Genomic DNA, 25,136 nt, shown 5'->3' with positions numbered 1-25,136 from the left:
TAAAGGCTTTAAAAAAAAAAAAAGCATGAAAATATTTACAGTTTCAGACACTGAGATTTTGTGCAGTTGCAAGGTCGCTTTGATTTTTCCCACTTCACACTAATAAACAAAGAATAGTTATGCCATAATTTAAACTGTTTTACAAAAATTGCAGTTCAGTTGTCTAGAATGAACATGAGAGCTATGAGGTTTTACAGTAATGACACTCGCACCGTCTATGTCCTTTGGTCTGTCCCTCCTCTTCCTGTTCTACAATCTGAGTAGGGCAAAGCACCTGATGAAGCTAAAAAAAAAAAAAAAGGTAAAAATGTGATTTATTAATTTAAAATCAATTTAACTTCAGGTCCTTCCACAACAGGATTGAGTTTTGGACTTTGACTCGGCCATTCCAAAACATTATCTTTGTTCTTCTTCATTTATTGGTAGAACGAATTGTGTGCTTGGGGTCGTTGTCTTCCTGCATGAACCACTTTCTCTTGAGATTCAGTTCTCGGACAGATGTTCTGACATTTTCCTTTAGAATTCACTGGTATAATTCAGAACCCATTGTTCCATCAATGATGGCAAGCTGTCCTGGCCAAGATGCAGTAAAACAGGCCACCATTGCCATGTTTCACAGATGGGATAAGGTTCTTATGCTAGAATGCAGTGTTTTCCTTTCTCCAAACATAACACTTCTCATTTAAACCAAAAAGTGCTATTTTGGTCTCATCCATCCACAAAACATTTTTCCATTAGTCCTCTGACTTGTCCACATGATCTTTAGCAAACTGCAGACAGGCGGCAAAGTTCTTTTTGGAGAGCAGTGGCTTTCTCGTTGCAACTCTGCCATGCACACCATAGTTATTCAGTGTTGTCCTGATGGTGGACTCATGAACATTAATATTAGCCAACTTGAGAGAGGCCTTTAGTTGCTTAGAAGTTACTCTGGGTTCCTCATGGACTATTACAATGATCTTGAATTTCCTCCATTTGTACAAAGTCTGTCTTGACTCAGGATTCATGGATTCCTTTTCTAGCCTGATGAACAACAACAACTCTTTTTCTGAGGTCCTCAGAAAATCAGACATTTGTTTGTGCCATGATACACTAACACAAACATGTGTTGTGAAGATCGGACTTTGATAGATCCCTGTTCTTTAATTAAAACAGGACACTCACTGACATCTGATTGGCATCCCATTGATTGAAAACACCTCTGAATGGATAAACTCTAATTTTGCCTTCAAATTAACTGCTAATCCACTCACTAACATGTAATCTCTTTTTTTTTCAGATCATTTTGCATAATGAAAGTAATGTCATGATTCAAAAATCTCAAATGTGTTAAAATAGTTTTTTTTGGGGAGGCAATGTATGGCAAACAATTCTTCATGAGATTTACTCATTATGTAATTATATAGGCCTATATATATTTATCTGTTATATGATATATAATAACCATTTACTCTATGTTTCAAACTGAAAACTACCTGTGAAGCATAAGGTCCTGGCGTGAGGTTGAATGTGACACTTGCAGATGTCTTGTGGACACGATCTTCTCTGAATGTCCGGCATCTGATGTTGAATACTTCAACAGTACATTAAACTGCTAAACTAGTAGTACATATCAGAATAAAAAAATCCTAGCAAGTGTGTTTATTAATGTAATAATACATTAATACTTTCCTTTAGCTTTAAAAATGCTTGAGTTTATTTTCAACAACAGTAAATGCTTTTCATTTTACATGCAAAAAGGATTATTTATAAAGAAGGCTGATAGGTAGGTACAGCAAGAAATAAGGTCTGTTCAACTCTAAGGAGCATGGAAAATGACCATGAAAGTGTATACAGGTTTCACCTTTTCCAGTGGGTGAGTGGTCCTCAGTAGAGTAGCTCTGGTCAGATGGCTTTGGCAGAGACTCTGTGAATCTGAATGGGACTGCAATGGTTCAGCACGACGACCTGCCCTCCACCGGTCACATCACACACAACCTGCACTGGCTGTAACATCTCCGAGAAGATGGCCTGTTTCATCACTTTTGAAATGGCTTCATTTTTATTTATCAAAGATCTGGCACAATCTGCCCCTGACACTCAAACAAAAAGATGAGTGATGAGTGTGTAATTTCTGACTAGTGGCATCAAATGAAAATGCAAATATAATGATTGTAAAAAACAGGTATTTTATTGTTTGGATAAATCAAGGATCTTTTGCCCATTCATTGGTAATTATTTTTATTTTTTTGAAAACCACATAAAATGGCAAATATTTTATTATACTACTAGATGTTTGAACCATGACTGATTTTGTTTGACCATTTTTTGTTTCTTTTTTGAGAGAATAATGAGAATTATGACGTGTGTGTGTGGCAATATATTGCAATAATAAGGCATTTGAGAGAGATGATACCTGACAAATGTTGGACGTCTCAGCTGGAAGCTTCTGGTCATGAGGCGACACAAGAACAGCATGGGGCTGATTTCTCTGGAAAATTATATAAAAAGAATCCATTAAGTCCCTTTGAACCCAAGCTTCACATACACAACACAAACATCTTCAGATTGCACATTACATCATGATGTCTAAATCCTTGATGTGTAGAATAACCCTCCAGACTGTAAACATCTGCACCATCAGAGCTGATACTGGTGACAGCTCCCTGTGATAGAAAGAAATCAACAAGTTAATGAGTTAAAGACATAACCTAATCACTGGAAATGCATTATGTGTTCGGTTCTGACTCTTAAATGAGATTTCATATTTCACATAGAAAATACTTTCGATTTGTGCACACTCACTGATGACATGGCGTAATGAAAAGCCTCCTGGGATGGCCAGGAGCTGTACGGTTGGCCTAGTGCATGCTGATAATGGTTAGACTGAGCCACTAAGTATTCAGGATAGGACGCTGAGCTAAAGTGGGCTACTGGAGGCAAAGGATCACATGTTAGCAGATGAAGAATCCTGTAAGTGGGGTAGTCATCCTCCTGCAGGGATTCTTCCATCCTGGAGTATCCCGGTACTGAATGCATCCCATGACTGATGAGATTTGCCATTCTAGGACTTTCATGGGTGTGGTGTAAAGGAACAAGAGACCCTTCAGAGAACTCTCTTTTGTAGCTGTACTCTTGGTCCTCCAACTCATTCATTCTCCTGCTCTAGATGGCGCTGGAATCACACAGGCATGTAAGAGAACAGAATGTTTATCTACAGATGCTGTATAAAAAAGTTACAAAGCAGATTTAATTTTAATTTAATTTTAGCAATTCTGTATTTTTGTCATTTTTATTTGTCATCTAAGATATATATTTATGGGTGTGGTGTAAAGGAACAAGAGACCCTTCAGAGAACTCTCTTTTGTAGCTGTACTCTTGGTCCTCCAACTCATTCATTCTCCTGCTCTAGATGGCGCTGGAATCACACAGGCATGTAAGAGAACAGAATGTTTATCTACAGATGCTGTATAAAAAAGTTACAAAGCAGATTTCATTTTAATTTAATTTAGCAATTCTGTATTTTTGTCATTTTTATTTGTCATCTAAGATATATATTTTATTTCAGTTCTTTATATATGTGTGTGTGTGTGTGTGTGTGTGTTTAGAAAAAACAACAACACTGGTCCTGACTAAGTAATGGAAAGTTGTACTGTATAGTGAATATATTTTTTTTTCTAGTTATCCTCTTCAGTAAACTATTCCATTGTTAATATATTTATTTTGTGTATAGTGAAAAAGCTATAAAATGTATCTAATATAAAACATACATAGATAACCAAATATTGAAATAAGATGTTTAGTTTATTTACTTTGAGGTGATCTGGTTATGCTAGCGATTTAGCTAATCATTCGTCCACCTCAAGATATTAATAAAATATCAAATCTGCTGACATTATGTTACACTTAACGTACCAGATAACTAAGTGCGTGGTGTTTTTTTTTTTTACTGTTTAACATAACAAAATTAACTTATCTGAGACTGTATAAGAGTTTTGGATATGTTCTTCAACATTACATTACAGATACTGTAAAAAGCGCGAAAATAACACGATTTGAGCTCACGCACATTAACAGCAAAAACCGCGAGAGGTCGCGTGCATCTCTATTTCACATAATTATGCTTTGTCAAATAGAAATACCTTTATACCTTAAAGGGACTTTGGTTTTATTTTGTAAATCCGCTTTGTAAACAATATATTTAGGTGTTTTAACGATGTATGTTTTACTACTGCGAGAGAATTTAGCAGCGTTAGCTTCCCCCTCATATTTAATAGGGATGGGCGTATCGATCCAAAGTATCGATATATCGATACTGACGCGAGTATCGAAAGTATCGATACTCAAACCAAAATTAGTAATTTAATACATTTAATACATTTCATAATTTAAAAGTTTAGTTCAGAAGTATCGAATCGGTATCGATATCGACGATACTGCCTTGAAAAATATCGGTATCGTATCGAAAACAAAATAAGTGGTATCGCCCATCCCTAATATTTAATGTTTGAAGGTTGGACGCTTATGAAACTAACCCCGCCTCCAGCTGGACTGCAGTGCTCCTATGACTTGAAGATGAAGATCAACTTCTCAAAGTGTCACTCGGTGCTCATCACGGGGGCAAACAGAGGTCTCGGACTGCAAATGGCCAAACAGCTACTCGATACAGCCTGTGCACAATACAGATGAGCGCACAAGCTGCTTAACGAGTGATTGTGGTTTGCTGTCATTGGCAGGAACTGCAAGAACTTGCCAAATCGCATCCAAACGTTCATGTTTACAGTCTATGGTTTTGCCTCAAGGTGAGTTGCATTGTCACGTGATGAGCGTAAACGAATTAAATTATTGCATTTTCCACTTCTGCATCATCATCAAGACGATATGTGTATAGAATTGTGTTTGTATTTAGTTTACCGCCTTCTTTATCTGTTTGAATATTTAAATACTTTATCTATATGTACATTTCATTGATTTATTTATAAAAAGTATAAATAAATCGCAAACAGTGTATGTATTAAAATGTATTGTTATTTAATATGTAATACAATGTTGTATTTTAAATACCACCAAACCTCCACAAAATGCATAAATAAATCATATTACAATATTAGTGAGGTGCAATTGTTATATATGTCCAGTAGGTGGAGAGAAAGGACAAATAAATGTGATTCTTATTGACGTTGACAAATGTACTTTTTAATTTCCACATTAAACTATATATTCCCTGTCAAACTCTATATAATATATATTAAGTACAAATTATATTTGTGTAATTGTTATCTATAGGATTCAAACATTTCTGGAAATCATTTTTGAATTATTATAGTATATATTAATGTTTTAAATGAGCATTTTTATATATTTTCATTTTCATATGTTCAGTTTTAGTAATTTTGTTATGTGCATTTTAGTTTTTTGTCATTTAGTAATGCCATTTACTTTTTTTTTTCAAGCTTTTTTAGTTTTTTTTTTTTAAGTTCAAGTTTAAATCTGAACTTATTTAAGTTACTTTCCATGTAGTGTATTTCAATGACTTTTAATAGTTTTAGTTAACAATCATAACACTGGTCCTGAATAAGTAATAGAACGTTTTAGAGTGAATAAACAGTTTTCTAGTCATGCTCTTCTGTAAAACATTTCATTGGTTATTTATTTCTTTTGAGTAGATAAATAAGCCATTGAGATGTTTGATTTGGAAGCAAATCGGTCTCTTGAGTTGCTTCTTTTTAATGAACCAAATCAAATGGAGTTTTAAACATAAAGTTAAGTGCTTATCATTACCCATTTTACTCTTAGTAATTTAATACATTTAATACATTTCATAATTTAAAAGTTTAGTTCAGAAGTATCGAATCGGTATCGATATCGACGATACTGCCTTGAAAAATATCGGTATCGTATCGAAAACAAAATAAGTGGTATCGCCCATCCCTAATATTTAATGTTTGAAGGTTGGACGCTTATGAAACTAACCCCGCCTCCAGCTGGACTGCAGTGCTCCTATGACTTGAAGATGAATATCAACAACTCAATGTGTCCCTCGTTTCTAATCACGGGGGCAAACAGAGGTCTCGGACTGCAAATGGCCAAACAGCTACTCGATACAGCCTGTGCACAATACAGATGAGCGCACAAGCTGCTTAACGAGTGATTGTGGTTTGCTGTCATTGGCAGGAACTGCAAGAACTTGCCAAATCGCATCCAAACGTTCATGTTTACAGTCTATGGTTTTGCCTCAAGGTGAGTTGCATTGTCACGTGATGAGCGTAAACGAATTAAATTATTGCATTTTCCACTTCTGCATCATCATCAAGACGATATGTGTATAGAATTGTGTTTGTATTTAGTTTACCGCCTTCTTTATCTGTTTGAATATTTAAATACTTTATCTATATGTACATTTCATTGATTTATTTATAAAAAGTATAAATAAATCGCAAACAGTGTATGTATTAAAATGTATTGTTATTTAATATGTAATACAATGTTGTATTTTAAATACCACCAAACCTCCACAAAATGCATAAATAAATCATATTACAATATTAGTGAGGTGCAATTGTTATATATGTCCAGTAGGTGGAGAGAAAGGACAAATAAATGTGATTCTTATTGACGTTGACAAATGTACTTTTTAATTTCCACATTAAACTATATATTCCCTGTCAAACTCTATATAATATATATTAAGTACAAATTATATTTGTGTAATTGTTATCTATAGGATTCAAACATTTCTGGAAATCATTTTTGAATTATTATAGTATATATTAATGTTTTAAATGAGCATTTTTATATATTTTCATTTTCATATGTTCAGTTTTAGTAATTTTGTTATGTGCATTTTAGTTTTTTGTCATTTAGTGATGCCATTTACTTTTTTTTTCAATCTTTTTTAGTTTTTTTTTTTTAAGTTAAAGTTTAAATCTGAACTTATTTAAGTTACTTTCCATGTAGTGTATTTCAATGACTTTTAATAGTTTTAGTTAACAATCATAACACTGGTCCTGAATAAGTAATAGAACGTTTTAGAGTGAATAAACAGTTTTCTAGTCATGCTCTTCTGTAAAACATTTCATTGGTTATTTATTTCTTTTGAGTAGATAAATAAGCCATTGAGATGTTTGATTTGGAAGCAAATCGGTCTCTTGAGTTGCTTCTTTTTAATGAACCAAATCAAATGGATTCACAAATCAGTCTTTATTATTTCAGATGTCACCAGTGCAAGTGGTGCAGTGTGGATGCAGCAGCACAGGCAGTGGAATCCATTGTGGGTGCTGATGGGTTGAACTGCTTAATTAATAATGCGGCGATTAACATGACGACTGAACTGGACACAGTCACTCGAGATGCCATGATGAAAACCCATGAGAGTAACACAGTGGCTCCTCTCTTTGTGACCAACTGGAAATCATTTTTGAATTATTATAGTATATATTAATGTTTTAAATGAGCATTTTTATATATTTTCATTTTCATATGTTCAGTTTTAGTAATTTTGTTATGTGCATTTTAGTTTTTTGTCATTTAGTGATGCCATTTACTTTTTTTTTCAATCTTTTTTAGTTTTTTTTTTTTAAGTTAAAGTTTAAATCTGAACTTATTTAAGTTACTTTCCATGTAGTGTATTTCAATGACTTTTAATAGTTTTAGTTAACAATCATAACACTGGTCCTGAATAAGTAATAGAACGTTTTAGAGTGAATAAACAGTTTTCTAGTCATGCTCTTCTGTAAAACATTTCATTGGTTATTTATTTCTTTTGAGTAGATAAATAAGCCATTGAGATGTTTGATTTGGAAGCAAATCGGTCTCTTGAGTTGCTTCTTTTTAATGAACCAAATCAAATGGATTCACAAATCAGTCTTTATTATTTCAGATGTCACCAGTGCAAGTGGTGCAGTGTGGATGCAGCAGCACAGGCAGTGGAATCCATTGTGGGTGCTGATGGGTTGAACTGCTTAATTAATAATGCGGCGATTAACATGACTGAACTGGACACAGTCACTCGAGATGCCATGATGAAAACCCATGAGAGTAACACAGTGGTTCCTCTCTTTGTGACCAAAATAATATGACTGGATTAATTACCATCCACAGGCAACTATAATCTAACGCTCTTATAAACTTTCTTATTGGTATTTTATTTTCAGTATTTATTCATTGAAATCAAAAGCTCCTCTTTATTGAATACCCATCATCTTTTTCAGGCTTTCCTGCCATTGTTGAGAAGGGCGGCAGCTGAAGGCAGTGACATGGGAATCCAGGGAGCCGCAGTGATCAATGTGTCGTCCATCCTGGGATCTGTGCAGCTCAACTGGGGCGAGGGGGCGAGCTGCAAGAGGTACGCATACAGGGCATCTAAGGTAAAACACCTGCTTAGTTGCTTGGTGGGGACAATTATGAACTTCTACATACTCAACTTTGATTTTGGACATATTCAGGAGTGCCTTGAATATGGTTACGAGGTGTTTGGCTACTGATCTGGAAACTGAGAAGATTTTGTGCATCGCGCTTCACCCTGGTTGGGTGCGCACTGATATGGGCGGACCAACGGTGAGTCTGAATGTGTTTTTCAATTGTCTTGAAAAAAATGACTTTGTTTTAACCCATTTTCTTGCATTTGAAGGCTCCTTTGAGCCCAGAGGAGAGCATATCATCAGTGTTGTCTGTCATTTCTGGATTAACGGAGAAACATCATGGTTGGATATGTGGACTACACTGGAAAAAGCTTACCCTGGTGATCTCCATATTGTCCGAGTGCCAGATGACCGCTGAGAAGCTAAGACCGGAAGAACAGCCTGCAGTATAAATTATTCATGTTTCCACCTGTATGTACGAATCAAGAAGTAAAATAGTGAAGTAACCTTAGGTCTTAGAAGAATTGAATTGTTATGAAAGGTTACATGGGTGTGTTTATACTTTGAAAATAAAAAAGTAATAGTCTGTCATGGATATTGCCTTTTCTATGAATATAAAATAAAAGATAATAAGACAGGCAATAAGGTGAGTCGAATGCCATTTATGAGTTTTATTTTTTGAATCCATCTCCACATCAGCCGTCAAGTGATTCTGACAGATTAAAGTTACGTGGTAATATTGACAGGTTAGCGTGGTGGAGAAGACTTTGAACGTTAATACAGCCTCTGAGAGCGATTTCAGCCAGGCGCGGTGGAGGTCACGGTGTGTCAATGCTGGATTCGGTCAAAATTAGGGTTGACTTATTTCCTCCGACGTGAGAGAGGAAGGCAGACTGTCGAGAGCTCCCATTTCTGCAGGGTGAAGTAAGTACAAATTTGATAATTAGAACAATTCTCTTTCTTGCAGTCAAGTTACGTTAGGTGAACAGTAGTTTTTTGGGGTCTTATTCGCCTAAAACCTACAGAGATGGTTATTCAGAATTGCACGGTATATACATTACTTGTCCTTTATGTGTCTGTTTATTATATTTTGACTAATTTGATGGGGTCAGCTACTAGTAAAAGTCAGAGTTTATATATATATATATATAGGTCCCTTTTGGTTTATTTAAAGCATCCCTGTTTAATAAAAGTATTCATTAAAAACATACTATATTAACTATACTTACAGCAATTTGAAGATGATGTATTTAACTTTATTTTAGTTTCGTAAATCTGACAAAATCTCTAAAAAAATAAATAACTGCACTTACCTTTTAATTTGAGATAAGAAAGAAAGTCTATGATAGTATAGACAACATCCTCATCTGATATCCTCAGAGCTGCTAAAAAGGAGAAGCAGTCGTTACAAGATTTTATAGAGTCATTATTATTTATTATTTTACTGATAAAGCCTTGCCACAACATCTGTGAAAGTACATTAACAATTAATGGATAGTATAATCCACTTCCCAGCCTTTATAGAGTCTAATAAACCATATAGAATCCTGCTCTTAATTAACACAAATCCCTTTTCACACTGATGAGTCCCTACCGGCAGTGCATGTTTCTTACCTGTCTTGAAATCTTCCTCTATGGGCATTTCTCTCTTCCCTGCCAGTCCGTGCCTGTGGCTGTCTATGGCATCTGATCACAAAGCAATACCACACATAGTAACCTTAGGTCTTAGGAGAATTGAATTGTTATGAAAGGTTACATGGGTGTGTTTATACTTTGAAAATAAAAAAGTAATAGTCTGTCATGGATATTGCCTTTTCTATGAATATAAAATAAAAGATAATAAGACAGGCAATAAGGTGAGTCGAATGCCATTTATGAGTTTTATTTTTTGAATCCATCTCCACATCAGCCGTCAAGTGATTCTGACAGATTAAAGTTACGTGGTAATATTGACAGGTTAGCGTGGTGGAGAAGACTTTGAACGTTAATACAGCCTCTGAGAGCGATTTCAGCCAGGCGCGGTGGAGGTCACGGTGTGTCAATGCTGGATTCGGTCAAAATTAGGGTTGACTTATTTCCTCCGACGTGAGAGAGGAAGGCAGACTGTCGAGAGCTCCCATTTCTGCAGGGTGAAGTAAGTACAAATTTGATAATTAGAACAATTCTCTTTCTTGCAGTCAAGTTACGTTAGGTGAACAGTAGTTTTTTGGGGTCTTATTCGCCTAAAACCTACAGAGATGGTTATTCAGAATTGCACGGTATATACATTACTTGTCCTTTATGTGTCTGTTTATTATATTTTGACTAATTTGATGGGGTCAGCTACTAGTAAAAGTCAGAGTTTAATTCTAAGTGTGTGAATTTGAGATTTGAGATTTGGAATTTGAAATGAATTGGTCAAGAATTCAAGCTGGAATAACAGGAATGAATGGTTAACAGTCACACAACAGATGAATTTCAATAGGTCAGCACAACATGTATATATATATATTTATTAGTGCTGTCAAACGATTAATCGCGATTAATCATATCCAAAATAAAAGTGTTTGTTTACACAATATATATGTGTATACTGTGCATATTTATTATGTATATATATATTAGTCTCTTTTGATTAATATAATGCATCTTTGCTGAATAAAAGTATTTATTTAAAAATGTTCGACTAATTTAATACTATATACTGTATATATAGTATTCAATTATAGTAGTACTATATACTTATATAGTATTAAATTGTATAGTACTATATACTACTAAAATTTAATAGTATATATATATTTATATACTATACTAACTATACTCCCAGCAATTTGAAGTTGATATATCTTTATTTTAGTTTCATAAATCTGATTAAAAAATCTCTAATCAAATAACAACTGCACTTACCTTTTAATTTGAGATATGAAAGAAAGTCTATAATAGTGTGGACCATATCCTCATCTGCTATCCTCAGAGCTGCTAAAAAGCAGAAACAAGATTTTATAGGGTCATTCTCGGTTATTATTTTACTTCCGAAGCCTTGCCACAACATCTGTGAAAGTACATTAACGATAAATGAATAGTGTAATCAACTTCCTAGCCTTTAAGAGAGTCTAATAAACCATACAGAACAATGATCTTAATGAACACAAATCCGTTTTGGGTTTTCACACTGACGAGTCCCTACGGGCGGTGCATGTTTCTTACCTGTCTTGAAATCTTCCTCTATGGGCATTTCTCTCTTGCCTGCCAGTCCATGCTTGTCGCTAAGGCTCCTGTGGCTGTCTATGGCATCTGATCACAAAGCAAAACCACACATAATCACATTGATCATTTGAACAGCCCGCTGAGCACCACGCCGTCAGACCCTGACGCCCCGGCTGATATTCATAGACCTGCCTGTGGCACACATATGTTCCTAATGCGACAAGTCATTATCCGAGGAATAGCTTTTTTGTTTTTGTCTTTTCTGTTTTTTGGGACAGATTGAGTAGAGCAACCTGCAGGAATTGAGTCATGGAATTGCTTTTTTTTGTCGCAATGCGAAGCACAAGCTCACACCCTTGTGAAAAAGAAGTGCACTTAATTGTATTGAATGTACACTTGAAGTGTACTTCAAAACTTAGAAGTATATTTTTCAAATCTGTACTTGCAGATAATATAATATTACCTAAATTAAAGTCCACTTTCATGACTGTTTCTTAACGCACTTAAGCACACTTTTAAAAACTGCTCTTTGTAATAATGCCAAATTAAAAGTTGTACCTTTAAGTAATATATACTTACAAATATATTTAAATACATGACTTAAAAGTTTCAATAGAAATTACATTGAAGTAGGCTATATTTGAATGTACCATAAATGCTTGTCAGTATATTCAGCAGTACACTTTAACAATATTTCATCAGACAATAGAAGTAATTATGAAATTGCATATAAAGATGTACTTAAATCCTACTTAAGTGGGTAAAAAAAAAGCACTCTTAAGTTCAACTAACTGCATTTAATATAAATTTAAACTATAATAAATTGCATTTAATTGCAAAAATTATGCAATTAAGTGTCCGAAAACATTACATTCAGTTTGCACTTAAGTATATTCTTGCTATTTCCATAACTGCTCATTTTAAAAGTATTCTAAAGTGTACTCCTTCTCCACAAGGGCACCCAAAGGGCAAAAACGACAGCAAAAGCTCACAGCAAGTGGACAAGCAGAGACAGAAAGTAGAGTGGAAGATAGAGGATGTAAAAAGAGTGAAATCACCTTTAACAGACTATTTAATGCAAGGAAAACAGCAGAATATTGCTTATATATTCAGAAAGAAACCTGCTGCTATGGGTTAGTACTAATAATTGAATTTAAGACTGTAATATGGCAGTATTTAGAAAGTCTATGAAGAAGAATACTTCATGCTTTTGCACACAGATTATGTACTTAAATTATTCCCTCAAACAGCATAATAGCAATGCTTTTAAAGCTCGATTGATCTTTCCAGTTTAGGTGAAAAGATCTTTCTTTGATTCATGCTGAATAGAAGCTTCACCAGCAATGGAAAACAGCACAAAGAGCGAAACGCCACAGAGCAATTCCTCCTCTGACTTCAATAACCTGCAGGTGCTATCTTACATTGACCAAGCAGATCTTCTGTCCCCCTTGCACTGGGAGAATCCTTAATCTGTATAAGGTGATCAATACGACCTGAAACACAGGGAGCTTATGTAACTGACCTACACAGGTGAGCTCAACATCAGTGCACCCCAACACATTTCATCAAAGACAGCGAACAGGCCTGCACAGATAGTACGGACAAACTAAAGAGTCCAAGGTTTAAAAAGTAGAGCCCCTGTGAGCTCAACGCAAAAGTAAAGCAAAACAAATGAAGAAAGAATGTATACGTCAAAACAGCTAGCCTATACATAAATCATACGCAACTGTTTGTATAATAAACAGCTATGGGGAAAGATAAAGAGTGGTATTATTGGAGAAGACAGAAAAAAAGTCTACAAAAGATGTAATGGGGAACTCACGAGGACCGAGGAGATACCCAGCACTGTTGAGGGTCCATCCTCTCTTCTCTTTTGCCTGTTTTATAGAATATGTAATATATAAAAATAGAAAGTTCAAGTTATACACTGTAAAAAATATCCATTTAAATTTACAGTTAAAAACTGGCAGCTGTGTTGCTAGAAGTTCACTGTAAAAAATTATGTTTAATAGGATGGCATACTGTTGCCTTTATATTTAACAACTGATAACTCTATATTTCAATAAGTGATATAATGTTAATATCTACTTTAACTAACAAAAAAGTGAATTTGACGGTTTATTAAATAGCAATAGTTGTTTTTCCATTACTATTGTTATTGACATTTTACGTTACCGTTTACATTTACGCTATTTTGCCGAAAGCACTATAATATTCTATTTAATGCCGTGTCCAGTTGTGACGACTTACCCCATAAAGCCCGACAACATGTCCAGGTGTTGGGGCAAAAGTAAACGTGCGTTCTTTATTTCTTACCCAATAATGTTAAATATTTATAGCAAAGACTTTAAGTTATGTGTTCAAACAGAAATTGCCTTTTTTTTTTAAAAACAAAAACAAAAAAACAAAACAAAAAAAAAAGCCACCGTGAGATTGTGAGAACAATTTAAATTTAAAAATCGTTAAAATTGTGACAACTAGCCCCAAGCTACTAGAAACAAGATGTTTCAAGGGAGTGTTGTTACACAGAACAGTTCCTATATCTTTTTTTTTTTTTAAATCACTGTTTCATCTTTTCCGTAATTTAATTTAAACATACTTATAAACATAGGCCTACATACAGTATTAAATATTGAAATGAATAATTTTGAATCAAAGTAACTCTTACCGCAATCACCATTCCGAGTGTTTCCGTAAGAAACGCGCACACAATTAGAGACACACAAACTCCGCCGACACACCTGTGCATCTGAAAAACAGCATCAGTGAAGCATTATGAAACATACAGAACATGCATAAACAGAAGAAATTAGAAAGAAGGAGACTGGGAACTTACTCTGAGTATCAGTTGGGTCTTTGGAGAGTAAAAACACTAGTAGGTTAATATCCCTGCTGCTTCTTTACTCCTGGTCCTCTGATGCTCCTGGGATCCGGAGCCTTTTATTGAAACGGAATGTCTCACCTCTGACGTATTTACGTCAAAAGGTGACATCGTCAGGCTCTTCATCAATGACACCAAAGCAAATTAGCAACGATCGAGTCTGTTTATGTCCATGGATCAGCTGATTATCGCCTTATTAATTATTGTATAGTCATCAAAATGTCCCATCCAGCTCAAACATCATCTGTCAGATCTATGTCAGGAAATGATATTATGGATTTTACATTTTCCAGTTTGACATTCCCAGCTCAGCATAAGCGCACACATTTTACAGTAACAGAAATATTATTTTGCTTAAAATATTCTTGAAATGTAGGCTACCACATGCATGCTTCTAAAAGATTAAAGAAATAATGTTACTGTTGATCAGTAAATGAGTACATTTGAGTCATTTTTAATGCAAAAAGTAAGTTATTTCTTAGTGAATGTGTGAGAAATAAAAAGGAGAAATCTTATTAGTCTACTCTGAAAAAAAAAAGTTTTAGAAATGCAATCTTTGTATCCATACACTTGATTCATACTATATATATAAGCACATAACAGTTTATACTTATTAATCCTTATTTTAAAAAGGTAAAAATATTTGTATTATTTTATTTCAGGCTATATTTATTATCATATTAACAAACACACATCTTTGTGTTACTCCTTGTAACATGAATAAACCATACCTTTTCATAAAAAAAGTCCTCACTTTTTTTCATTTTCTCTGTAATTATGCCTTTAACTAGAGCTCCAGAGATTAATGTGTATTATTGATAATTGCACCTTTTACAAGTTTCCTGCATTGTTATTGATCCATGTTTATTGACATTTTAACACATGCAAATACAGATATATAGAAACAATACATAGAAAAAACAAACACTATTCAAACCGCGAGAGGACATTTTGATACGCTTTATTGAGTGCTGAAGGCAATATGGGTTCATATGTTCATATGGGTGGATTGTACATTCCAACAAAGCGCAGTTTTTCAAAGCCATTCATGCATTTGTTAAGACTCCGTGACCTTACGATTCTTTCCCACTCCAGATAAACATATTGGCAGGCAATCATGAAAATAACAATTACTCCCAAAATAATGAACAAGACGAGAAGAATTTTGATGGCTCTTCTCAAAAGGCTTTGTTCCTTCTGATGGAAAGGACTCTCAGATTCCTCCTTGTCTATTTCCATGCGTTGAGTCTGTAAGATGGTGTCGTCCATCTGCTTCTCAGTTTCTTGAGAGCTGTGTTCTTGAGTGTCTGCACGACATTTCTTCTGATGATGTCCCTCACCAATTGGATGGATGATGGAGGCTGCTGGCGATGAAGCCCTTGATGAAATGGAACAGAGTGCATACAATTCATGATCTTTCTTTTTAAGGAAATCAGTTAATACAGCGGTGTATGGTGTCTTTTCATTTAGAGAAAAAAAACACACTTTTGCAGGCATTTCAGATGAATACAAAATGAGATGCCATTACCAAATTGTATGATATACTCTGCATTAGATCAATACATAGCCTAACTAATTAATCTGCACAAGAGAAAGAAGCCTACCTGTTATTTAAATCCGTTCCATGCACATTAATGAGTAATCTGAAAACCGCTCGGGAACTGCAGTGACCAGGACAGCAGGATTTCTCTAACTTGACTAACTTTACCTGCCATGAGGCAGTAGATGTCTCATTGACCTATGAGACAAACATTTCAATATCATTCCATTTGTCATTCAGTAGGCCTGGGTTATAGTTTCAGTCATGGTGCGAATTATAACATGACTTTTAGGGACTTCAAAGTATTATTTATGAAGAAGGCTTAATCGTCTCTCGAAATGCATAACGTTAGTCACTTTGTGCCAATTACAGCTAGATAAACGTCAGATAACGAAAAGCATTTGTTATATTTGAGATATGTTAATATATTATGCTGGTGCATAATTACAGTAGCCTACTTGTCATGATTAATCGACGTAACGTTACGTTACAGATCGAAATAAAAGCGCTGAACACCAAAACAGATCTACGAAAATGCGCGCAAACGTTTGGACAACTTCGTCGTCACTGAACCTTTTGAACGCTGTTGAACATATACATACTTTTATTAAGAAACCCTGATTTCAGCTACTTCGGACGTTCCACTCAAATTCAAACGAAGACAGCCAAAGAAGAGAAATAGGCCTAAAATAAACCTAATAAGTCTTAGTTATTGGAATTAATCAAACCCAGTAACTACCTCAAGTCTTTTCAAGTCTTTTCTCTGTTGCATTTCTGTGTTCCGTGTAACTGTAAAGGAACAAAAAACCAGTTCACCAATTTGACAAACTTAAATCATCGGCCTGGCGTTGCTATGGTTATCACCTCACGCGAGCACGATGTTCTCACGTAAGCGTCTACTCTGCGTCAACTGAACGTGAACTCAAATTTGTAATCCATTTTTGGGGGGGGGGGTTATTATTAAAACATAATCACCTTGCCAGGAACTCCTTCCTAAAATGTAAAGACATTTTTCAACTATATTGTAATTTATTACAAGGTTCTCTGGAAAATGTTTTTCTGATTGGTCATTCATCATTATTCAAATCCATGGAACTAAACTTGTTTTCAGCGACTAAACATGTTTCTTTAGAAAGCAACTATTTTAAATGAGCCAGCCTGAGTGGTTAGCTGTTCAGGCCTCTAGTAGTGTGAGCAGCATATCAATTTCAGAAATGTTTTTCCCTGCTGAAAAAAAAAAAAGAGCTAAAACCAGCGTAAGTTGAAAGTAGCTTTTAGCTGGTCTCCTAGCCTGGCCAAGCTGGTTTTAGCTGGTTAGCCAGCTGGTCTCCCAGCCTGACCAGCTAAAGAAGTGGCCAAACCCCCTCTAAAACCAGCCTGCTGACCAGCTAAAACCAGCCAACCAGCTCAGGCTGGTTTTAGCTGTTTTTTGTTTGTTTTTTTCAGCAGGGTTCCCATTTATTCACCAAGAACTGAGTGTTTACTTTTTATGGGTGTCCTAAATAAGAGTGTTAGCATTTTACAGCCATTATTACAATCATGTGTCTCTTTGTCCTTCAGGTCTATTATGAGATCATATCAAAGAAAGCCCTGATTATGACGCATGATGTCCAGAAGACCACAGCTGACTCACACTTACTACACTTATGTATCGGATCTGCAGTGGACTTTTTCTTTTCTGAAGAACACTCCTTGTACAGTGATTCACATCCAGCATCTTTTCAAATCATTTCAGAATACAATGAACATCAGTCTTTTATTCACGGTTAGCAGTTTCAAATGAGCAAAAACAAACAAATTCACTCTCCTTGCCGCATATTTGTTCCTTTTATGTGTGTTTAGATGTGTCTCTAGGGAGACCAACCTGTGGCGGGTACCATAAACCTTTATATTTTAGTTAAATACGTTTATTTTAGAGTCTATTAACTGGCAGAGCATTTCCTCCTTTTGCGTCATTTAACATTATTGTCACCTTTGATGGATATCGCAGTTCCTTCACGGTTAGCAGTTTCAAATGAGCAAAAACAAACAAATTCACTCTCCTTGCCGCATATTTGTTCCTTTTATGTGTGTTTAGATGTGTCTCTAGGGAGACCAACCTGTGGCGGGGACCATAAACCTTTATATTTTAGTTAAATACGTTTATTTTAGAGTCTATTAACTGGCAGAGCATTTCCTCCTTTTGCATCATTTAACATTATTGTCACCTTTGATGGATATCGCAGTTCCACACAGCTGTCCGTTTCTCACCTCTACTGAGCATATATGCTTGCCGCATTTCCAATGGAACTAAAGATACGCTCTGCCTGCGTGTCACTGTCATTGTAAAATTGAAATTCAAGATGTATTTTCCATCCAAGATGTAGATGAGTTTGTTTTATCATTGGAACAGGTATGGAGAAATTTAGCATTACATCACTTGCTCACCAATGGATCCTCTGCAGTGAATGGGTGCCGTCAGAATGAGAGTCCAAACAGCTGATAAAAACATCACCGTAATACACAAGTAATCCACACCACTCCAGTCCATCAGTTAACATCTTGTGAAGTGAAAAGCTGCATGTTTGTAAGAAACAAATCCATCATCATTTAACTTTAAACCTTTGCTTCTGGCCAAAATACGAGTCCTCTATCCATAATAATAAAAAAACACTTTCATGTGGTTATGCTGCTCTTGCCCTTTAGCACACAGATAAATAATTTAGACATTCATTTGTACCAAATTAGTCTGGCTCCAATTTGATTAGGTTGGCTTGATTAGGTTATACTGTACACAGGGTCAAGAAAAGACTCTTGTATGAATCGTAACATAATCAGCTGTTTAATTTCGTTAGCAGTGAGATATGACAGTTTAAGTAAAGAATCTCTGTGTAAACTGCAGCACTTTATGCAATATGATGACAAACAATATAGACACTTTTGACTTTCTTGCTCTCAAATCATCTATAGTACCTTTTGACTATTTAAAAGTAGTTATGGTTATGGTTCCTTTTTTACTATTTAGAAGTATGATGCAAAACCCTGTGTCTCTGTGGAGCTATACAAGCATGGTTTGCTTGAGCATCCTGACCAGCCTGACCACAGCAACACTGGCTCAACCAGTAGGCGGGACTACCAGTTTTTCTGACCAATAGCAGATAGGGGAAGTGTTCAGTTTGTTTGAAAATCATAATTTCTTTTGCACAAACTGCAATCATTGTTAATTCATAATTTATAAATAATTTTATTTATTTAAAAATTAAATTTACATGCTGCTCATATGGTACATTAAGACATTGAATATTGTTTTATGTTGTTAAATTTAATGTAATGTAAATCTAATGTCAAATAGATAGATAGATAGATAGATAGATGTTTTTTAATGATTTTCTAAATAATTAAATATTTTAAATGTAAATATTTATTTTTGTATTTTATATTTAAATACTTTTTTTTTGTTTTGTTGGTAAGATATATATTAGTTGTTAATTTTGATTTAACTTCAATGTCATAACATGTATGTCATGTATGAGATGTTTTTATGATGATTTAAAACATTTACATTTAAATCTTTTTTATTTTTATATTTTTTTATTTTATTTTTTGTTGTTAATTTATTTTTAATGAAAATTGGTATAATGATGTCTTTTCCCCATATTCTCTCAGCAGAGAAAAAACATAATGCTTAAAGAATTATGAAAAAAAAAAAATGTATCCAAAAATGAAAAATCACCAATGAAGCACTTAAAGGGTTAGTTCACCCAAAAATGAAAATTAGGCTGTGTTTTACTCACCCCGAGGCATCCTAGGTGTATATGACTTTCTACTTTCAGACGAATCCAGTCGGAGTTATATTAAAAATTGTCCTGGCTATTCCAAGCTCTATCATTGCAGTCAGCGGGTGTTGCAGTGCTTCAATCCCAAAGAAGTGAAATAAAAAGCGCCCATCCATAAAAAAGGTGTCTCACATGGATCCGGGGGGTGAACAAAGGCCTCTTACCGAAAAAAAAACTGTAACAGTTAACAGTAAGTTCCTGTACTATATACACAGGGAAAACTGTAAAAGATCATATACAGGGAAAACTGTAAAAGATCTAACCAGAAATTGTATGTAATTTTACAGTAAAATGCTGTTAATTGTACAGTAAAAAAATAACAAATCAACATCCAATTAAAAACTGTAAACAGATATTCCCAGAATTCCCTGCGTGACACTCCACATTTGAAAGTATTTGAATGTATCATCCCATTGTCAGAGGAGAAAAACAGCACAGGAACACAGGTGACGTCTCTAAGAACACGGTGGGAGACACTGCCTCAAAGCTCCATTTCACTCTGCTTCCTAGAAGTGTGCATCTTTGCGGAAGCTACATAACACCGTATTAGCATTTCAATGGTAGATTGGTGACAATCCTTGTGTGGAAGCTATTTGAATAATGGAGTGGGATTAGGGATTTGAAATATGTATTGAAAAACTGGATTTCGCCTCAGTGGATGCATGATTTCTGGTGTGAAGAAACAGGCAGATGTGACTTTAAGGATACCTGAGGAGAACTCAGACAAAATTTCTTGCACATAGCAGGTTTCCTTCAGATTTAGCACAAAGTTATGGTATAAAATGACTAAAAAAAAAGAGGCAAAGTGTTGAAGCTTCACACACATTTTTCACTGTAAAATATTTAAAAACCGCTACCGAAAAAAAAACTGTAACAGTTAACAGTAAGTTCCTGTACTATATACACAGGGAAAACTGTAAAAGATCATATACAGGGAAAACTGTAAAAGATCTAACCAGAAATTGTATGTAATTTTACAGTAAAATGCTGTTAATTGTACAGTAAAAAAATAACAAATCAACATCCAATTAAAAACTGTAAACAGATATTCCCAGAATTCCCTGCGTGACACTCCACATTTGAAAGTATTTTGTTTGAATAATTATGCTTCTTAATAGTTTTTGTTATGTTCACTAGGGTTTTATGTTAATGAATGTTTTTTGCATTATTTAAGTGATGTATGTTACCATTATGGCGTTTAGTGTTTGAGTGAATGACTCTGTGCATCTTCTGTATTTTAGTACATACTTCAGTTTGAGGAAAAGCTATGTGATGAACTTTGATTCATGTGGCCTTCTCTTTTACCACCTGCATTATTATGGTGGTTGTCAGTAAATATTAAAGGTATAAAACAGATTTTAGAAGCAGTCTGCATTGTTGAATTTATTGGTTTACATTCACATTTTCTTGTTTGTAAATTACAGTTTTATACTGTAACATTTACAGTTTGTTCTGTAAATGTGTTTACAGTTTTTCTGTATTTTTTTACACAATTATTCTGGCAGCCACAGCTGCCAAAATTATTTTTCAAAAACTACAGATTTTTTTTACAGAGCATGACAAGCTGAAAATTTATCTTTTACACTCTTTACCCGTCCAATATTCATGATTAAATTGATTTTAAAAAAACACACACATGGAAAGATCAGGGTGTCGATTTCTCTCCATTCAGATCATTTGCAATTACAGTTTCCAGGCATATTATCAGCATCATTTATGAGCATAATTTATTAAAGTTTCATTTCTGATGGACAAAACGGAGCCACACAGGTCAGTGGATCACAGAAACAGAACATTTTTTTTTTTTTAATAATTTCTGTAAAATTATCAATATAATTTTACAGAAATTAATCATATATATTTATAATATATGATATTTTGAATGTACACTATATAAATATATTTTATGAGTGATATGCCACTCAAAAGTTTGGAATAATTCAGATTTTTAAAATGTTTTTAAAATATGTCTTTTGCATTTATTGCTAAAGAAAAGTATTAATTTCTTAGAAATACTAAACGTGGGTTTTCCGTGACGTGCACCACTTGCGTTGGGTAATGAACTGCACTGACACATTTCAGAATGCAAGGATGCATGAAATCAAGGTTGATGCTTATCATGCAATTTAACAGTTTACAATACTACAATAGTCTGATAGTTAAATCACGATGGGTTTATTTTGTACATTATGAACTGTAATGTTTTCTATACAAATACAAAATTCAGAAACATGCCAAAATAACATACTAAATAAACACACTTAAAACAATGAAAGTAAGTAGAAAAAAAAATCAAATGCTTAGGATCAGCTAGAAGATTGTGAGTGTAATTTGGTCTTATTAGTCAGAAATAAACCATATATGGCAGAGGGAAGTAGCGTATATGAACTTTCAAACATTGTCATTGAATCAGGACAATGTACTTGCATGACAAACAGACTTGTTCTGGACTTTAATGAAAGCTTTATTGTGTTTTGTCAGACAGTAATTCTGAGCGAATACCCAAAGTGTGTCTGCCTCCTGTCAGCATCGACATAACAGTCATTACCGATATAGTTGAAACTTCTGTGCTGTTTTAAATTAAGTTTCAAAGGGTAAGGGTCAAAGTTTCATTTCTAATGGACAAAAACGAGCTCAAGTGAGACACAGTGTTTAAAATAAACAAATTAAATAATGTATATTAATAAAAGTGGGTGTTTTTAAACCTTTGCTAACCTAACCCTAACCCTATTACAAAATAATAATAATAATAATAATAATAATAAATTGTTTATTTATTGCTGCATATTTATTATATTTATATATTCCAATAGTCATTTGAAGTTTGATGGAAATAAAATATTGACTGATTATATATATATATAGATATATATAGAATTTATATAATAAAAAATTTATATAATATATAATTTTAATATTATATTATATTTTACATATATTTTATGAAACTACCTCAAGCCATCTACTGTACTCACTCCTTTTTCTTACAAAATAATGAATGTGTCTAATTCTGGCCAAAGAATTGAGTGTAAATGTGGTCTCAAAGGTAATTATCTCCACTCCACACACTGAACCCTGATAGAAGACATGAAGTATATGAGCAAAAACCATTGACATGTGCAAATTACACTTGATTCATCAGTTATTTACTACCTTAGTAATAAAAGAACATAACATTAGCAATTTCAAAACATTATAGTGTCACACTGCAATTATGGGTTATTTGGAAAGATAGGGCATAATAGCTGACGCTCTCTCTAACACGTTTATCTCAGCCTGTGATGTGCTAGTTCAACATACGTTGGGAAAATGCTGCGAGCCTCATAAACTTCTGTGCGGCAGCAATGTCATGGTCATTTATGTCCACTATACTATTGTACGATGCTTTCAAGATGTCCCATTTATTTTATAGCTTTGTTTTTTTAATGTCACTCACTGCTAAAATCATGATTTTTCCTTTCACAGACAGTAAGTAGTCATGCAAGAATGTGAAAGTGTGACTTATCTCTCTCTCTCTCTCTCTCTCACTCACACACATCAAAGAGCTCCACTCACTCTCCCTCAGCACTGAGCTGATGACAGACAATGACTCACTGCTGAAAGCAAATAAATCTATCTTCAGGGATATCAGCTCTGCATCTCTGTATAAGACCCTTTCATATTTGTGCTCTACAGGAGCAGGAAAGTCTGTATATCTACCAAAAAAAAAAAAAAAACATTCTTTCTAATGGCGTTTGATGCATGATACATAACAATTCAGTTGCGCTTCAATGATCTGACAGCAAAAAGTCAGACATATTTCTGTATAATAAGTGTCTTTGATGAGAAAGTATCTGCTTTAAAGCATAAATGTCAACATTTTGCAAGGCTCATTGAACATTATGATTCAACAAACCTTGTAAAAGTGAATCCTGCATGTGATCATCTTATTTTTTAGCAGTGTTTTCATAATGCTTGCAATGCAGACATTACAATAAAAAAGCAGGTCATGACCCGTTTAAAGACGGTCAGATGAGTAGTTTGTGTTTTTGGAAGACGTCTCTTATTTTTTTAAAGATACCAACCGTTTTTGCCCAGCTTATCCAAAACTATCGGTTTGTCTAGTGCCAAAACCATGACAATTTTTGAGTCCTTATCATCCTTTTCGAATCCAACATTATAGCAACCTGGTCCCTTTTCCTATTGATGTTTTTCATGTATTTCTATCATTTTTGTTTCTTGATTAATCTCAGTCTTGCTGCTCGGCTCATCAGATCTGCACACTTTAGGTGTTGCTCTCATGGCCGTAGCCAGGGTTTGAAAATTTGTGTTTGGGGTGGGGTTAAGAATTGTGCTATAAAAACCCCACATTCCACTCATTATATACACTAACACTTTAAAAGAGACAGACATGAAAATGTTTGTGAAAGATGTTTTCTCTGTTTTGGAGGAATGAGCATTGTTAAATTCTATCATATTGCACCATTACTATACTGTAGGTTAGGGGTGTATAATTGTATCAGTTGTTTATTATTCATTCAACAATACATAGCCATATTACAGTAATAAAACTATACTGTTAATAATAGTATTACTGTTAAAGTTTTCCTTAATAACCATTGCTATATAGCCTAGATGATAACTTTGTCTAGTGCTCTTATGAATGTTGTTAGCATGATTTTGTGAAAATTTAACATACACTGTAAAAAAAAATCCGTTAAATTTACGGTAAAAAAACGGCAGCTGTGGTTGCTGGAATTTTACCATAAAAAATACTGTAGCAACATTTTAGGATTTACGATTTTAACTTAAATTTATAGTTAAATACCGTAATTTCATTAACTGATATAATGTTAATATACCAACCTACTGAAGTACTGAAATCTGTTTTGTACCTTTGTAATACACTGATAACCACCAAATGCAGGTGGTGATGAGAAAGTCACATGATGAACCAAAGCCCATCACAAGCAGCTTTTAAATAATAACATATATAGAAGGTGCACAGTGTCATTCACACAAACGCTAAACACCATCATGGTAACACACATGAAACTGAAATAATGCAATAAACATTAATTTAACAACATTAATGTGTAACACACAACCCTAATATACAAAACGGATAAGAAAAAACTAAGAAGAAACATAATTATTTCAACAAAAAAACATCAAATTTGAAATGTAACGCAGGGAATTCTGGGAATGTCAATTTACGGTTATTCACTGTAAATTATACGGTATTTTCATACTACCGTAAAATTTATGTCCAATACATGTAATGGCCAATACAGTTTTTCACCGTATATAGTAGGGGAATTTACCGTTAACCATTTAACAGGTTTTTACTGTAGCATTTTTACAGTCTTTTACCATTAAATTCACGGTCATTTTTT

The 25,136-nt window shown here is 34.3% G+C and overlaps 4 protein-coding genes and 1 long non-coding RNA gene across 11 annotated transcripts in view; 1 reads left to right on the top strand and 4 right to left on the bottom strand.

Annotated features, from left to right (window-relative positions):
* The window catches only part of LOC107720508 (protein lin-54 homolog), a 6,949-nt gene extending 5,945 nt beyond the window's left edge, over positions 1-1,004 (bottom strand). The window contains exons 1-2 of the mRNA XM_016528235.1: positions 748-1,004; positions 40-99 (exon numbers count right to left, since the gene is read on the bottom strand). Of these exons, the coding sequence (XP_016383721.1) occupies positions 40-99; positions 748-1,004 (317 nt within the window). The remainder of the gene's footprint in view (positions 1-39; positions 100-747) is intronic.
* A 6,967-nt stretch (positions 1,005-7,971) lies between these two features.
* LOC107720512 (C-factor-like) lies at positions 7,972-8,802 on the top strand. 2 transcript variants are annotated; one of them, XM_016528240.1, is made up of 4 exons: positions 7,972-8,076; positions 8,187-8,320; positions 8,421-8,532; positions 8,606-8,802. In XM_016528240.1, exons 2-4 carry the CDS (start codon positions 8,232-8,234, stop codon positions 8,786-8,788), a joined length of 384 nt encoding a protein of 127 aa, XP_016383726.1. In that variant the 5' UTR covers positions 7,972-8,076; positions 8,187-8,231; the 3' UTR covers positions 8,789-8,802. The 2 variants fall into 2 exon arrangements, with proteins under 2 accessions (XP_016383726.1, XP_016383727.1); XM_016528241.1 differs by having other exon boundaries at positions 7,972-8,342.
* On the bottom strand, positions 8,725-14,426 carry gal (galanin/GMAP prepropeptide). 6 transcript variants are annotated; one of them, XM_016528261.1, is made up of 7 exons: positions 14,362-14,426; positions 14,194-14,274; positions 13,348-13,402; positions 11,579-11,612; positions 9,951-10,003; positions 9,650-9,721; positions 8,725-9,248 (listed from the first exon to the last, which is right to left on the bottom strand). In XM_016528261.1, exons 2-7 carry the CDS (start codon positions 14,272-14,274, stop codon positions 9,187-9,189), a joined length of 357 nt encoding a protein of 118 aa, XP_016383747.1. In that variant the 5' UTR covers positions 14,362-14,426; the 3' UTR covers positions 8,725-9,186. The 6 variants fall into 6 exon arrangements, with proteins under 6 accessions (XP_016383747.1, XP_016383749.1, XP_016383745.1 ...); XM_016528263.1 differs by having other exon boundaries at positions 9,650-9,718; XM_016528259.1 differs by lacking the exon at positions 9,951-10,003 and having other exon boundaries at positions 11,526-11,612.
* Positions 14,427-15,242: 816 nt separating this feature from the next.
* The window catches only part of LOC107720525 (uncharacterized), a 17,105-nt gene continuing 7,211 nt past the window's right edge, over positions 15,243-25,136 (bottom strand). Inside the window, exons 2-3 of the mRNA XM_016528258.1 lie at positions 16,011-16,144; positions 15,243-15,784 (exon numbers count right to left, since the gene is read on the bottom strand). Coding sequence (XP_016383744.1) covers positions 15,403-15,784; positions 16,011-16,144 — 516 coding nt within the window. The 3' untranslated portion in view covers positions 15,243-15,402. The remainder of the gene's footprint in view (positions 15,785-16,010; positions 16,145-25,136) is intronic.
* LOC107720526 (uncharacterized) lies at positions 17,095-23,663 on the bottom strand. The gene is made up of 3 exons (XR_001637623.1): positions 23,653-23,663; positions 22,198-22,200; positions 17,095-17,170 (listed from the first exon to the last, which is right to left on the bottom strand). It is a non-coding gene; the product is annotated as an uncharacterized LOC107720526 (long non-coding RNA).

This window comes from Sinocyclocheilus rhinocerous, unplaced genomic scaffold, assembly GCF_001515625.1.
Source record: "Sinocyclocheilus rhinocerous isolate Xijiao unplaced genomic scaffold, SAMN03320098_v1.1 scaffold3040, whole genome shotgun sequence".
Taxonomy (NCBI): domain Eukaryota; kingdom Metazoa; phylum Chordata; class Actinopteri; order Cypriniformes; family Cyprinidae; genus Sinocyclocheilus; species Sinocyclocheilus rhinocerous.
This window is presented reverse-complemented; position numbering and strand designations above follow the sequence as displayed.

Bases quoted from the DNA above. Each gene is read 5' to 3' on its own strand.
- LOC107720512 (XM_016528240.1), top strand. From the start codon at position 8,232: ATGGGAATCCAGGGAGCCGCAGTGATCAATGTGTCGTCCATCCTGGGA. The intron at 8,321-8,420 runs GTACGCATACAG...GGACATATTCAG, and splicing joins GAGGGGGCGAGCTGCAAGAG to GAGTGCCTTGAATATGGTTA. The intron at 8,533-8,605 runs GTGAGTCTGAAT...TTGCATTTGAAG, and splicing joins CTGATATGGGCGGACCAACG to GCTCCTTTGAGCCCAGAGGA.
- gal (XM_016528259.1), bottom strand. From the start codon at position 14,274: ATGCACAGGTGTGTCGGCGGAGTTTGTGTGTCTCTAATTGTGTGCGCG. The intron at 13,403-14,193 runs GTAAGAGTTACT...TCTATAAAACAG, and splicing joins CACTCGGAATGGTGATTGCG to GCAAAAGAGAAGAGAGGATG. The intron at 9,249-9,649 runs GTAAGTGCAGTT...TTCACCCTGCAG, and splicing joins TTCTTATCTCAAATTAAAAG to AAATGGGAGCTCTCGACAGT.